The sequence below is a fragment of the Orbicella franksi genome, chromosome 15 (assembly GCF_964199315.1).
Source record: "Orbicella franksi chromosome 15, jaOrbFran1.1, whole genome shotgun sequence".
Taxonomy (NCBI): Eukaryota; Metazoa; Cnidaria; class Anthozoa; order Scleractinia; family Merulinidae; genus Orbicella; species Orbicella franksi.
In genome coordinates this window covers 13,184,788-13,201,171 of record NC_138159.1, presented here as the reverse complement: position 1 = coordinate 13,201,171, position 16,384 = coordinate 13,184,788, and the positions used below count along the sequence as shown (strand labels likewise).

At 38.2% G+C, this 16,384-nt stretch overlaps 1 protein-coding gene across 1 annotated transcript in view; it reads right to left on the bottom strand.

Moving 5' to 3' along the window:
• Positions 1 to 373: 373 nt before the first annotated feature.
• The window catches only part of LOC145469978 (uncharacterized), a 34,653-nt gene continuing 18,642 nt past the window's right edge, over positions 374 to 16,384 (bottom strand). The window contains exon 2 of the mRNA XM_081453807.1: positions 374 to 1,481. Within this exon, the coding sequence (XP_081309933.1) occupies positions 732 to 1,481 (750 nt within the window). The 3' untranslated portion in view covers positions 374 to 731. The remainder of the gene's footprint in view (positions 1,482 to 16,384) is intronic.

Below are 16,384 nucleotides of genomic sequence, written 5' to 3'. Positions count from 1 at the left end.
GCAATGCTTACGAAATTTGTTTTTCCTAATACAAACAAGGCACCCCTAGTTTAATCTAACCTAATTAAAAAAATCTCTAAAGCTACAATAATATGGTTGACTCATAAGAATAAAACTTCACCTACAAGGTATTGTACAAAGCTAACAACTACACAGAAAATCATTCTACTGTAGCAATTAACCACTCACGGGAAACCTTCATTGGCTGAATCTGTTTTGTCAGTTTACTCTCTAGATATATTGCTTGATTTTAAAAACACCATATTTGATTTAAGAACATAATATTTTCCAAGCCACTTTACTTTCCAAGACGTTCCACATAGGTGCATGCGATGAGTCAAGTCTTTTTGTTGAAAAAAATTATTTGTTTGAACATTGTCCCAAAACACATTTCACGAGTAGTCTAGTGTGCAAGGGTTCCCGCAATACACGTTTTTCTGTGCGTCACTTTGGTCAGATTGACAACAGAAACACAGCCTAAGTGGTAAGCGTTGGAAAGGGGAAAGGAGACTGATCACAAAAACATGAACGGTCAGATTCCGCCTTTCCATCACCTATATTAAATTCAATAAATACATAATAATAAATTCAATTAATGCACTACAGTGTTCTTTAGTATAGCAAACATCAAATATAATCAAGAAAGACATCCAACATGGACCCCCAATTGCTTTCATACGAAAACTTTCCCTCTTCCGTCACGAAATTTAACAAAGCATCTAAGGCCCTACCTACATTTTAAGTTCTGGTATAAAGCCAAAAATATGTATGTATTGTTTTATTTTGTAATAAGCAGCAGTTAGTAGCTGTTGGTCATTTTTCAATGTTTCAATATCCATATCGTAACATTCCTTGACAAGTTCATTATAGTTTTGAAACAGATAGATACATCTTTTCAAATTCTCTGCTAGCTTTCCTTGGACGGCATCTGAAGGATCCTGAGCATCAACCTTTATAAGTTCATTCACAGGAATGTACTCAGCACATGCGCCTTGAAATGTGTCACGATTTCCAGCTTTCGCATCAGTGGGTATGAATCCCTCTAGATTTTGAAATATAACTTGACAGTTTCGGCAAGGCTCTTTGGGCTCAGTGTAACGAATTCGTCTCTTCTCGTTTAGATTGTCTTTTTGATTGTCCGGAGGCCTATCGTTTTTGTTACCTCGCATAAATGCAGATGATGACCACTTCTCTCCTTGATCGCCTGGATGCAAAGGCGTATCAAGCACTACTGCTTCTTTAAGTCTACGTTTAAACTTTACAATTCTGTTGTGCAAACAAAGGGGCCTTAGGAAAGAACTGGCTGACAATGAACATCCAACAAAAAATTGAGAATTATGTGACACCTTAACCAAAACCTTGGGTTGAAAAATATTTTTGCTACTCAGAGAACTAAAATATGCCTTTGCTTCTTCCATGACGTAATCAGCGTGCTGTTCACTGTATCTTTGAGCTACAAAATGGTGTGCCATGTCACTCAGCTGAAAAGAAAATAAAGAAAAAAATCAGGAAAAAAAATTGTTTTAAGCAGAGAGAGTGCTGTTTGATTAGCTTTGTTCAGAGTGCCCTGAACGTTTTTTGGTAACATTAGAGGTGCTTTCACAGGTTCCATTGTTACTGCATGGTACCTGACCAATTATGTCAAAAAAAATGACTAAACCTTTTCAACCAGTGACTCGACATTCTGTAGTTGGCGGTTGTATATGCGAATTTGATCGCCAGCGAAAATCACGAGCGAATTTCGACGTTCATCGATGCGGGCACACCAAGCAAATTCTTACGCCGATCGCGGTGATTTGCCATACCAATTTTGTTTCCAGACCTCAAGAATCGATGCTCTCCGCCATTTTGGAAAGTCTTGTGATCAAATCGCCTAACCAGATTGGTTGACTTTACCGGTAATTCGCAGCGAAAATCGCGGGAACAGGCACACTAGACGAATGTCCGCGAATTTAATCGCCTTGACTTGTGTGTCACCCCTCTTAAAAGGAGTGGTGATATTGGGCCAAAAAAGTAAAAATGCTCGAAAGTAACCTTAGCCTTATAAGTAGACACCCAAAATGCTAAACTGATGCTGTCACTTGCAAAAGTTGAGAACACAGGGTTATAGTTTCACCTTTTCCTACAATAGTATGTAAGCGACGCCCTGCTGGTTCTATGGATACTGTTTTAATGATAGCTGGCAAACTTGCTATCAGTGTAGGCTAACTAGGGTGGTAAACAAAGAAGACTTAGCAAATACTGCAGATGATGCGGTTAACAAGCTACAAAATTGATCTTTTACACTTATTTCTTTTTATTGTGTGCTAATTAAGCACAAGTATCACAACGCTAAAAGCTTTTCTATCAGCAATGTCTGAGGTGCATACCATGAATATCTAATATGATAGTGACATGAAATGAATTCTCGATTGCATATTGCCTTCATAGTAGTAAGCTGTTTGGTGCAAGTTTATGCAACAGAGCGTTGTTTATCTGTACTTTGACAGAATAAAAAGGGATGAAAGAAGGAATCATTCTATATATTGTTAAATTATGTACTGTAAGGGAAAAAAATAAAGTTCTCGCGACAGGCGTTTTCCGATTGCAAGTTTGGATGCTCTACCAGCTCCAGGAGACTCGTAGGAGCATGGGCATTAAACTAGCTTCATATGAAAAATGTCCTGCATATTGCTGGAACCTGAAAGCTGAAGGGTGATGTAATTGCAATGTGATGCGACGTGTGATGATAAAATTTAAGTGTAGTGTAATTATTCTGCATAGTCATACGTACACTTGAAAAAAACACTTGCGACTTCTCCCAACAGTAGTTGAAGTCATGACCACTGCAATTACTAATCCAGATGCTCTTACGTAACCACTGAACTACAGGAGACTTGTGGGCTATTAAACTTAGGTTCACATGACAAACGTGCTGCATACTAAAAATTGAAGAGTGGTGTATTCGCAATGAGAGTGAAGTGTTAAATTTTAAAGGTCCAGTTTCAACATTGATCTGAAGCCCTCATTTGTTTTTGTTTTGAAATCGTATTGTTTAGTGATGTTTCCAAACTGTCCACTATTTTGATCACACGTCTCTCAAACACATCATTGCAGGGAAATTCACCATGCCGAGTTCTTGTAGGTGACTGTTTGAAGAGCTAAAAGTCTACAAATCTTAATTGCGCAATTCTTCATGCACAGAAGCAGAACAGTCTGTTGACTGGTTGACCAAGGGATTTTTTAAACTTTGCAAAAAGTTGTATCTTATTTCGTTAATTATTTCCTGAGGGTACAAAATGAGGGTCACCAAGCTTGTTTGGGAGTTATCGTCCCTTAGAGCTAACCTTAGGGGTGTTTCTAACAGGTTGGGGACCCATTATGTCAAAACAAGTTCATAACTTTTTCACCAATGACTGGGCATTTCTTTGATACCCCTATTAACGAAACAACGTACAAAAGCTTGTGGTAGTGATCCATGGAATTACAAGAGGTGGTACTCAGCAAATTCTAACTTCTTTGCTTGACTTGAATTTTTAACACAAATATATGCTGTATAATCTAGCATATTTGCAGAAAAAAAGGCATCAATGCTTTTGTTTGGATCATGAAATTATAAGAGGTAGAAAGTGATGGGTAAGAATCGACCGCTCAAATTTCCCTGGAAAATAGATTGCCTTTATTTTCTCTACACAAGTCAAGCAACACATGCAATGAACGAAAATGGCCTTTATTTTGGCAAAAACGCTTTCTTTAGTTTTTGAGGAATTATTTTGTAGGCACATCGGAAACCACACAAAAATCGAAAATTGGAACCGCAAATTTTGGGGGTCACGTCATACTTGCTTAAAATTCGCGCATTTAATGAAACATTCTAACTCTTTCAGAACTACTGCATAATTCTTTCCTCTTTCCACACAACTAAAAACTATTTGCTTATCTTAAACTCTTAAACATAAGTAAAGTTATGACGTTTTTTCCTTATGCTCTAAAAGATGTCTTTGTCATGTTTACTGACCTCTACATGAATGATGACTGTTATCGGCATCATATACTACGCTCAAGCTACAAATACCTGTATTGAAAGGTGTGGGCACTCTTTATTTTGAAACCCAAAAAATTAGAGCAAATAGCTGAAAATTCAGCATAATATACCCGTAGAACGCATAACTGCGATGATCAATCATGTCTTTATATCTTTATCCTCAGTTCAAATATATGATTTTTCATATATTCACTTGTATTCTTCACCAACTACGGGGATATTATGAACTGAACAACGTGACCAGCTTTCAGTTGGCTTGATAGCTCCAAGGCTGCTGCCTAATGGGCGCCCGGTCACCTGAGGCGCCTGAGTTACGAGTGTGGGCGACTAAAGTTTTGTTCAAAGAGCCCGAGTGGGCACCTAAACATTGACTTTTCATTCCCATCTAATCTGTCCGATGACTTCAATCTTCTCATGAAATCAGTCAAAAAATAATTCACACAATAAATTAAAGGAAAAACAACAGCTACTCTGGTCCTGTTTTGCTTTTATCTCGAGAAATATGGGCCGAAACACGGCAACAAAGTCTCTCCCTGCTCACAAAACAGCCGAAAACAGCCATACTATAAATCCTCGAATTAGCGCCCCTCTCCCCTTCCCCCATTTTGTGGATGAGTAATGAGACAACAAAGGATGTATAGTTTCTGTCGTGTAGTATTAGATTTGTACATTGTTTCAGTTTGTGAACACGTTAAGTTTGAAAAAATTACAAGTACTAACGGTGCCGCGATTTAAACTCAAGGATCAGCTTTATATGTCGATAAACAGCATATGTTGTTGTTTACGCGCAGATGATGTATTGAACTAGAATGATCACGTCAGGCCACGATTTGGGAAAAATTAAATAAGCGCCCCCCCCCCCCCCCCCGCGTCTTCTCCTAAATTTGAAATAAGCGCCCCGAGCGCTAATTCGAGGATTTACGGTATTTGAAAATCACCCTATAATGCATTGCAAGCTCAGTATTGAATAAATGTACATCATGTATGCCAATGGATTGGGTCTCTGTTGATACCTTACTGATTCCAGTTTGCAAAATAACTACTTTGACAACAAATATTTTTGAGTTATTTTTTTGTAAAAAAAATATCTCTTAGTCGGCGCGTCGGGTATGTTATGGACGGGTCAATGGGTGAGTGAGTGAGTGAGTGAGTGAGTGAGTGAGTGAGTGAGAGATGTATGTATGTCACACCAATCAGATTGGATCTACTATGAACAGCCAATCAAGTTTCTTGTTGTAAAGGTAAATGGTACGTGAGAAACATAAGGTATGTATAACCACAAGGACTTTGGTAATTGAAAAATAAAGAGTGACGTGTATGTTGCCGGTTTGCGATTTTTAGTCCGGTTTGGAGGGGAGTGTGACAGTTACATACGTACATTGGGTTGTTTTAGAGTGCATAATTTTCAGTGTAATGGTGGCTAGTTATGAACGAGATGAGTCTTGAGTTTTGAAGCAGTTCATGAGTTAGTAGTAGCCAAATGGCACGAGATTATTATTATTTTATTTTTAATTACAAAGGGTAACTTGATACTTTTGTTTTTCACAAGGAGTTAATTCAATTAGAGGTCACGAATCGTCGGTTCTAGTTCTTAGGACATGTTTTAGAGGAGACGGGACTATTTAGATTTGAAGCAGTTCTAACGTTTACAATAGTAAGTGTAGGTAACGATTGCTTTGTTCTTATTGCATGCAAATATAACGAGATATTTTTATTTTTTAGTTACAATGGGTAATTTGACACTCTTGTTTTTCACAAGGTGGTAAATTCAATCAGAGCTGACGAATCGTCACCACTTGTTCCCACGAGATGTTTGCTATTTTTAGTTACAAATGGTAACTCGACACTTTTGTTTTTCATATGGGAGTAAATTCAATTAGAGCTTACAAGTTATCGGCTATTGTTCCCAGGATATCAATCAAAAAAAGGAGCTTTCATTTCTGGACGATTTTTTCGTCTCTGCAGTAGCAGTTTAACATTTTTATTTGATGGGCATTTTATGACATTCTTTTCAGTCCGATATTTTTTAAAGGTAAAAAGTATGAAAACTGTTCAAATGTTCTTTGAAGACTGTGTGGCACCAAGTTAAAGTGCAATTTAATTAAATCAGACTTTCGACGTGCCAGAGAGGTTTTTTTTCTCTTTCTTTCAATTTTCGGTGAAGTAGTGTTGTGTAAAAAGGGTAAACTTACGGCTCGTATAAAATGCGAAAAGTTCTCTTACTTGAGTATTTTTGAGCAAAAATTCCTCTTGGGGGCTGGAAGGACTCCCAAGTTGGTACTCCCAGAAAAATTGGTCGGAGGTGTGTGGCCCGCTTCCCAAAACCCTTACCCTATTTATGACCAAAATCTGCGATATTCCTTACCCTATTTATGACCTGACCAAAATATTCGAAACCCTATTTACGACCTGACCCTCAAATCAAAACCCTGTTTCAGAACTGCGTTATAATTAGCTCCCTAGTTCAAACCAATGTTAAATTACCGTAAACATATAAATTTGTGAAGGGCTTTTGTTGATTTTCTTTTCGATAATGATGAAAAAGAGGCTTCTTCTTAAAGCATACCCATATCAAGGCTAGAGTGCAAAAACCGTACCCTATTTCTGACCAAAATGGCCAAAATCAGCTAAAATCGATACCCTATTTATGACCAAAACGGCTGAAAAACCATACCCTTCGGGGCCGCACAGACCTATATAGCCCATATAAGGGAGTACCCCCGCCGGGGGGAAGGGCTACGTGATCGGTGAGTGAGGGAGTTATGCATGTGCGAGTGTCCGACCAATCACAGTGTGGGTTGTATCAAAGAACGAATAAAATTGCCTGTTAGAAAATAAAATGGTATCTACATTACTCTGGAGACGTGTCAGATTACTGTAGTTTCTTCAGTCAAACATTTTATGGCTTACTATTTAGTTATCTTACCATTACCGATGTAACATTGTATGTACATCATAAACTCCCAGTTTGTTTCTTGCTGTACATCGCAACCAAAAAACTTGTCAAATCAACCAAATCATTACTGTAAACAGTTCCATGAATGCTGCTATCTCCGAGACTTATAGTTCACAAAAAAAAAACTCTTGCACGCCTTGCGTGCCTATGTTTGGAATTGGAGTTATATATATATATATAGGCAATTGTGGAAAACGAGGACGGACAACTTCGAGCGAAAAAAAAATATATATACAGTAAAAAATCTAAGAAATCTAAAAAAAGGTTTAAAAATTTAATAAAAATAAACGTTTCGGTCAAAGACCTTCATCAGTTGCAGTGCAAGTGAACAATAAATTACAATAACCTTAAATAAGTTTACAGTATAAAAAATGACATCATATTACAAAGATGATTACATAACAGGGCGTGGTAACACATGAAAACGAAAAAATTAACCAATGATAAACAATCGGTGATTACTAAGCGAGATACTATGACAATGCGGTACAAAACTCAAAAGACACAAACCAAATAAGAATAAATAATCGAATATAATACAAATAAGATTAATATCAAAAAAGTAACGCGATTCGTCGAGTCAGCCGAAAGTGTGAAGGGACCCGCGTGTAAAATGTTCAATGTTCAAAAAAGGCGGTCCCAAAATCCCCAAACAAAGCCCTTGAAACTATGCCGCGGCAAGGCACAACAGGCGCCCTAAACAGGGCCCTTAAACAACAATAATGTAATAAATTCCCCGATGGGGGCCCCTGAGAAAACCTAGCGCTAACAAAGCTAACAAGATCCAAGGTCAGGGCCTTTGAACACCTGAACTAAGATAACCGCCAAATTTGCAAGTTATTTTTGCGCTAATTGTAGTTTATTCTTTTTTTCGAGTGGAATTCCTGACGTTTGTTCAAGCCAAAAGGTGCCAGAGAGAACAACTGTGCACTCCAATATGCCTCTTTAGTGATTAAAAGCTTTTCGATGTTACTTGTATTGTTTGCATTTATCTGCACTTGATCAATACACTGGAAAGAAAAGTCGTTTAAGTCGTGCGGTGTTCTGTTGAAATGCACCGCTACCTCACAAGTCTTTTTCTTGGTCAGCATAGCAGACTTGTGGTTGCGAAATCTAACTCTAAAATCTGTTGTTGTAGAGCCAATGTATTGTAAGTTACATTTCTTACACGAAGCCAAATAAATGATATTTTTTGAATCACAGGAAAGTTTCAATCGTATCTTATAGCTCTTGCCTGTTTGAAAACTTTGGAAAGAATTTGATTCAACAAAGTAGTTGCGACAGAGATCACATCTTGTTCTTTTGCATTTAAAGCAACCCTTAACCTCAACAACCTCTTCAATCTTAGTGTTAGAGCCATAACGAGATGGCGCTAACAACTCCTTAAGGTTTTTAGATCTTCGAAAAGAGGCTATGATGGAATTTGGCGGAAAAAATTCTTTTAATTTGGGGTTGGATTCCAAAATACCTAGGTGTTTTCTGATGATGCGACCAACATCAGGTAAATTGGTATATATATATATATATATATACTGCACTGATGAGGCCCAAAAGGCCGAAACAGTACTGTCTGCATTTAGATAAAGCTCGCTGGCATACAAAGCTCTGCTTTCATGTCCAGTTTGAGCACTCTACTGGGATGAGTCGTTGCTGTTGCAATTGCGCATGCTCACTATCTCGCTAGTTTGAGCACTCTGGTAATGGCTTAGATACTACCACATGTGTAGTATTCGGGGCGGCGTTTTTAGCTTAGCCTCCATCCTAGTCTTCAGCACTGCACTGATCAGGCCGAGAAGGCCGAAACAGTACTGTCTGCAGTTAGATAAAGCTCGCTGGCATACAAAGTTCTGCTTTCATGTCCAGTTCGAGTACTCTACTGGGATGAGTCGTTGCTATTGCAATTGCGCATGCTCACTAGCTCGCTAGTTTGAGCACTCTGGTAATGGCTTAGATACTACCACATGTGTAGTATTCGGGGCGGCGTTTTTAGCTTAGCCTCCATCCTAGTCTTCAGCACTGCACTGATCAGGCCGAGAAGACCGAAACAGTACTGTCTGCAGTTAGATAAAGCTCGCTGGCATACAAAGCTCTGCTTTCATGTCCAGTTCGAGTACTCCACTGGGATGAGTCGTTGCTGTTGCAATTACGCTCACTAGCTCGCTAGTTTGAGCACTCTGGTAATGGCTTAGATACTACCCATGTGTAATTTCGGGGTGACTTTTTAGTGCAGAGTGCACCACTGGGATGGTTATGGGAGCTGCCTGCCGCTAAGGAACTAAGGCGCTATGGCGTTATGGCTGTATGGCGCTAAGGTGTAAACTTTAATGTTTGTTTAATTAATTAATTTCAATTAATTAATTAGTCTAGAGGCAAGGAAGTAGTGGGGGTAGGATGGGAAAGGTACATGTGTACTCTACGTAAAACACATTCTATCGCCGTCACTTAGCTTTAAACATCGCAAAGCTATATATTTATTTCAGGTAACCCCTTGCTCTCCTTGTGGTACCATTCTCCTTAGAACAAAACTAATTTGTCCTAAACGCATGCGTAGATTAGTTAGCGTTCGTGGCTTCTATATTAGGTGAAGGACACATTGTATACGGAATCACGCACAAATGTTGAGTGGTTTTCCTTATGGTAGAGCTCAACATGTAAGACGCATGCGTTCTAGCATCGCTAGTGTTATATACTATCTTTCCACGCGGTATTTTAAATGTCATATCATGTGACCAAGGACGGCAATTATTTTTCAGGTAGCGCCAATTGTCCCTTTTTATTGCAAAGGTGAAACATTACGGTGGCTGCGTAGCTTTTAGAATTACACACAGGTCGGTTCAACAAATATCATCTGCTGGTTTCAATCTACAATAGTGTGCTTGTCAGGGTTCAAATGTATTGCTTCTCTTGTGTCTGTAAGAGAGACCAAAAAGTTCCCAAGTTAGTGGCTTTAATACTCCGCAAATTGTAAATTTGTAACAAAAGAAACCAGGAAAATGCTCAAATATTGCTGCAGACGCCGTGGCACCTAATGAAAGCGCAAATTAATTTAATTAGTCTTTGAGGAGACTCATTCATATCAGTCAAGTAGCGCTGTTTATCTTCAATACTTTTCGTTGAAATGCTTCTCAGCCATCAATATCGTTGTGTGTTAATTTTGAATTGTTTTATTGTTAACAACAAAGGTGGCAACAGAAGAAGAAAGTGGTATTTCGTGACTATCTGATAATTAAATTAGTTCCTGTTCATCGGTAAAAATTTGCATTTTTAGTAAAACAGCATTGTTTCTGTTCCGTTTCTTCATCACTACATCAGATATTTAACTTTCTTTCATTTATCTCCAAAAAACAAGGACATCTTCCGTATGTTTTGGAGAAAACAAGGGTTTCATATTACATGCCTTTGCGAGGAAAACAAAAGTATCAAGTTACAAAGTTGGCGTGAAGTGCTAAATTGCCATGTTTGCTGCTTCAGCGTATTATTGAATTTAAAATGAACGAAAATCAACGTAAAACACCAGTAGTAATTAATTTGTGCGTAATTTTTGGACCTTGAATGAAAATACAACCTTGAAACATACACACTGCAAAGGGGAAAAGCCGTAGCAGACTACTAAGATAGACACAAACCGGAAGTGAACCGAGCATGGGTGAGTACTTATGGGACTACTGTACCAGAGCTATCAATTGCGCTCTGCACTATCTGAGATTGTCTCACTAGTTCTAGATGAGGGTAGGGGCTGTAGATCATAAACATGCAACACTGTCAAAATCAAGCTGTTTGTTATAAAGTTGAAGCCAAAGGTAAATTTTATAAGTTCAACGGGGTTGTTATAATATACTGATCTTACCTCTCCAAGCCGACGGGCAGGTCTCAGACAGTGACTTAATCTGAGTACAAAAGGACATGTTGTTTTACAGAAAATGTAAGACCTCGAAACATAGAGTCATTACAATTGCACTTTCCCTTGAAGTTTTGAAAAACGCATACCTAATTTTACTCCGCGAGCTGTGCTGAAATCGATTTCAGCTTAGCGCAGCACATTATTTTCTAGGGGGGGGGCTCCGTTACCGGAAAGTCTGGAGACATCTACAGGAGTGTGGCTAATTGTGGATACCTCTTTGGGGTCCCTGGCCCTTAATCCAGGGGGGGGGGGGTCGGTTTGAACTTGTGTCCATAGTCTCAAGTGAGTCTGACAGCTGGGTATGTACTTAGCTGTCCAACGTGACACAATCCTTAAAGTACATGGAATTTCCCAAAGCTGAGTGGGTTTATTGCCTTGGCAGAAGGTTCCATTATTGTCGTGAGGTGGGCTGATATGTGCAGAGTGGTACCTGACCCCCGGGAGGAGGGGGAGATTTCAAGGCACTTTAGTTTGCTGTCATTAAGTTATGCTTGCAAAGAGCTTTTATCTGGTATGATGACAGTTTTAAAGCCTGAATTCATCCACAGGTGGCCCAGAGATCCTAGTGTCATTTCCTTTTTGAGTTATTTTTTTGTAAAAAAAATACCTCTTAGTCGGCGCGTCGGGTATGTTATGGACGGGTCAATGGGTGAGTGAGTGAGTGAGTGAGTGAGTGAGTGAGTGAGAGATGTATGTATGTCACACCAATCAGATTGGATCTACTATGAACAGCCAATCAAATTTCTTGTTGTAAAGGTAAGTGGTACGTGAGAAACACAAGGTATGTATAAACACAAGGACTTTGGTAATTGAAAAATAAAGAGTGACGTGTATGTTGCCGGTTTGTGATTTTTAGTCCGGTTTGGAGGGGAGTGTGACAGTTACATGCGTACATTGGGCTGTTTTAGAGTACATAATTTTCAGTGTAATGGTGGCTAGTTATGAACGAGATGAGTCATGAGTTTTGAAGCAGTTCATGAGTAGTAGGCAAATGGCACGAGATATTTTTATTTTTAATTACAAAGGGTAACTTGATACTTTTGTTTTTCACAAGGAGTTAATTCAATTAGAGGTCACGAATCGTCGGTTCTAGTTCTTAGGACATGTTTTAGAGGAGACGAGACTATTTAGATTTGAAGCAGTTCTAACGTTTACAATAGTAAGTGCAGGTAACGATTGTTTTGTTCTTATTGCATGCAAATATGACGAGATATTTTTATTTTTTAGTTACAAGGGTGATTTGACACTTGTTTTTCACAAAGTAGTAAATTCAATTAGAGCTGACGAATCGTCGCCACTTGTTCCCACGAGATGTTTGCTATTTTTAGTTACAAATGGTAACTCGACACTTTTGTTTTTCATATGGGAGTAAATTCAACAAGAAGATCTGTTAGATCTTAAAGCCGCGCTTTTAAAATTTAACTATTTTCTTAGCACTACAGTTGCAACGCAGTGTACATTCGAAAGTAATCCTTGATGATTCATTGATTACTGTAGACATCACATCACTTGATCAACACGGACTGTACTATTGCACCATCAGTCGTAGCCCTTGCGAAATCTCCGATGACGTAATAGTGTTAATCTGGAACTTTCTTTGGGATATGCATGGGCATGAAGATACGAACACTATTAACAACATCTTTCTTTCTTAAAAGTCAAGTTTAAATTTAATATTTTCCTTGAGTAAAGGGCTAGCAAAGAAGTCACACGAGTCACATAATTCAAGAATTGCGTTATCGACGGCTATCTTTAGTACGGTGCTTATTTCCCTACCAATGACGTAATCATTGCATGTCCTGACATGTTCTTTGCTTGGCTTGCAAATATTTAATTTTCCTTCCGATCTATGAACTCGCTACGATGAAACAGCCAAAGAATTTACTTCATTTGCCTAAAACCACAAGAAATACTCGCAAACTTGCAAATAAATTAATGCCCGTCGCTTCTGGCGAAATAAACTTCCAAAGTAAACACGATCTTATTAGTCACGTAGCGAAAGTGAAAGCTACAACGTTAACGCATTCCATGGCTGACGTAATACCTTTTTTTAGCGTATTTATTAATCCCTTTGAATCCAACGCTTCGATAAAACCAAAAGAAAATATATTTTACACACAACAAAGGAAACAATATCCGTAAAATTATCCGTGTATTAATGTTTTAATAGCTTCTGGCGGAAAAAACATCACACGTTGCGTGACTCGGAATTTGGTCGAGCGGAGGTCTGCGTCTGGTCACCGACAAAAAAAAAAAACAAGAAGATCTGTTAGATCTTATAACCGCGCTTTGAAAACTTAACTGTTTTCTTAGCACTACAGTCGCAACGCAGTGTACATTCCAAAAGCAATCCTTGATGATTCATTGATTACTGTAGACACCACATTACTTGATCAACACAAACTGTATTATTGCACCATCAGTCGTAACCGGTGTGAAATCTCCGATGACGTAATAGTCTTAATCTGGAACTTTCTTCGGGATACGTATGGGCATGAAGATACGAACACTATTAACAACAGCTTTCTTTCTTAAAAGTCACGATTAAATTAAATTGTTTTTTCCCTTGAGTAAAGGGCTAGCAAAGAAGTCACACAAGTCACATAATTCAAGAATTGCGTTATCTACGGCTATCTTTAGTACGGTGGTTATTTCCCTACCAATGACGTAATCCTTGCACGTTCTGACAAGTTCTTTGCTTGGCTTGCAAATATTTAATTTTCCTTCCGATCTATGAACTGGCTGCGATGAAACAGTCAAAGGATTTACTTCATTTGCGTAAAACCACAAGAAATACTCACAAAATTACAAATAAATTAATGACCGTCGCTTCTGCCGAAATAAACTCGCAAAGTAAACAGGATCGTATTTGTCACGTAGCGAAAGTGAGAGCTGCAACGTCAGCGCATTCCATAGCTGAAGTAATACCTTTTTTCAGCGTCTTTATTATTCCCTTTAAATCCAACGCTTTGATAAAACGAAAAGAAAATATATTTTACCCACAAAAAAGAAAACAATATCCGTAAAATTGTCCGTGTATTTATGTTTTAACAGCTTCTGGCGGAAAAACATCACACGTTGCGTGACTCAAAGTTTGGCCGAGCGGAGGTCTGCGTCTGGTCACCGACAAAAAAAAAATAAACAAGAAGATCTGTTAGATCTTATAACCGCGCTTTGAAAAATTAACTGTTTGCTTACCACTACAGTCGCAACGCAGTGCACATTTGAAAGCAGTCCTTGATGATTCTTTTGTTACTGTAGACATCACATCACTTGATCAACACAAACTGTATTATTGCACCATCAGTCGTAGCCGTTGTGAAATCTCCGATGACGTAATGGTCTTAATCTGGAACTTTCTTCGGGATATGTATGGGCATGCACGATATGAACGATATGAACGATTCGATAATAACACTATTAACAATTACTTTCTTTCTTAAAAGCCATGATTAAATTTCTTTGGTGTTTTCCACGAGTAAACGGCTAGAAAAGTAGTCACACGAGTCACATAATTTAAGGTCATTCCTCACATTTGCATTGCGCATCCTTACTGCGCATAATTTATGACGTCCTTAGCGCGCGTTCGTGCACGCGCGTATTGAAAACATAACGGATTTGCCTTGATATTGAGCTCTGTCAGTTGAAAAATGGCTCTAGCTCACCAACGAGCACGGGCACCCCACTTTTTTTTCCCGTCATTGTAATCAACTAATCATAAGCGTTGCGTGATAAAAGACTGATCTAATTTCTATTGCTGAAAATTGAATAAATAAGAAAAATAGTAGATACACTGTGGTCTTTTCTATTTTGCAGTCGGTAACCACGTCAAGAAATTTGGTTCAAATTTTCAATCAAGGATTTAGCTTTCTGTCTGAATCAAACTTAAAATGTTTATTTGTGTACGACACAATGTATTGACTGTAGTTTAATGCGTGTTCTTATGAGTCTGGGCTCACAAAGATTTTACAATTACTGGGAATGTGTTTTTATAATAAGCATTAAATAATGCCAAAATGGGGCATTTTCAATGCCTCACTGCTCTTTAATGAGCATGGGCACCACCCATTTTCATTTCAAAATTGAAGTTATAATATGACAAATATTCAGTGGACAAAGTTTGAACAAAAATCTATTGTCACTTTTATTTCAGAGGAATTACCTTAAGACTTCCGTTTTTCAAGGCTATTTTTAGTACGGTGGTTATTTCCCTACCAATGACGTAATCCTTGCATGTTTTGACAAGTTCTTTGCTTGGCTTGCAAATATTTAATTTCCCTTCTGATCACCGAACTCGCTGCGATGACACAGCCAAAGAATTTACTTTATTGGCCTAAAACCACAAGAAATACTCCAAAAATTGCAAATAAATTAATGACCGTCGCTTCTGCTGAAATAGACTTGCAAAGTAAACACGATTTTATTTGTCACGTAGCGAAAGTGAAAGCTGCAACGTCAGCGCATTCCATGGCTGTCGTAATACTTTTTTTTAGCGTATTTCTCATTTCCCTTCGAATCCAACGCTTCGATAAAACCAAAAGAAAATATATTTTACTCAAAGTAAAGAAAATAATATCCCTAACATTGTCCTTGTATTGATGTTTCAACAGCTTTTGGCGAGTAAATATCACAGGTTGCGTCATTCAAAATTTGGCCGAGTGGAAGTTTGGGTCCGGTCACCGACAAAACTAAAAAAAACAAGAAGATCTGTTAGATTTTAAAGCCGCGCTTTTAAAATTTAACTGTTTCCTTAGCGCTACAAACGCAACGCAGTGCACATTCGAAAGTAATCCTTGATGATTCATTGATTACTGTAGACATCACATCACTTGATCAACACAGACTGTACTATTGCACCATCAGTCGTAGCCGTTGTGAAATCTCCGATGACGTAATAGTGTTAATCTGGAACTTTCTTTGGGATATGTATGGGCATGAAGATACGAACACTATTAACAACATCTTTCTTTCTCAAAAGTCAAGTTTAAATTTAATTTTTTCCTTGGGTAAAGGGCTAGCAAAGAAGTCACACGAGTCACATAATTCAAGAATTGCGTTATCGACGGCTATCTTTAGTACGGTGGTTATTTCCCTAGCAATGACGTAATCATTGCATGTCCTGACATGTTCTTTGCTTGGCTTGCAAATATTTCATTTTCCTTCCGATCTATGAACTCGCTGCGATGAAACAGCCAAAGAATTTACTATATTTGCCTAAAACCACAAGAAATACTCGCAAACTTGCAAATAAATTAATGCCCGTCGCTTCTGGAAATAAACTTCCAAAGTAAACACGATCTTATTAGTCACGTAGCGAAAGTGAAAGCTGCAACGTCAACGCATTCCATGGCTGACGTAATACCGTTTTTTAGCGTATTTATTATTCTCTTTGAATCCAACGCTTCGATAAAACCAAAAGAAAATATATTTTACCCACAACAAAGGAAACAATATCCGTAAAATTATCCGTGTATTAATGTTTTAACAGCTTCTGGCGGAAAAA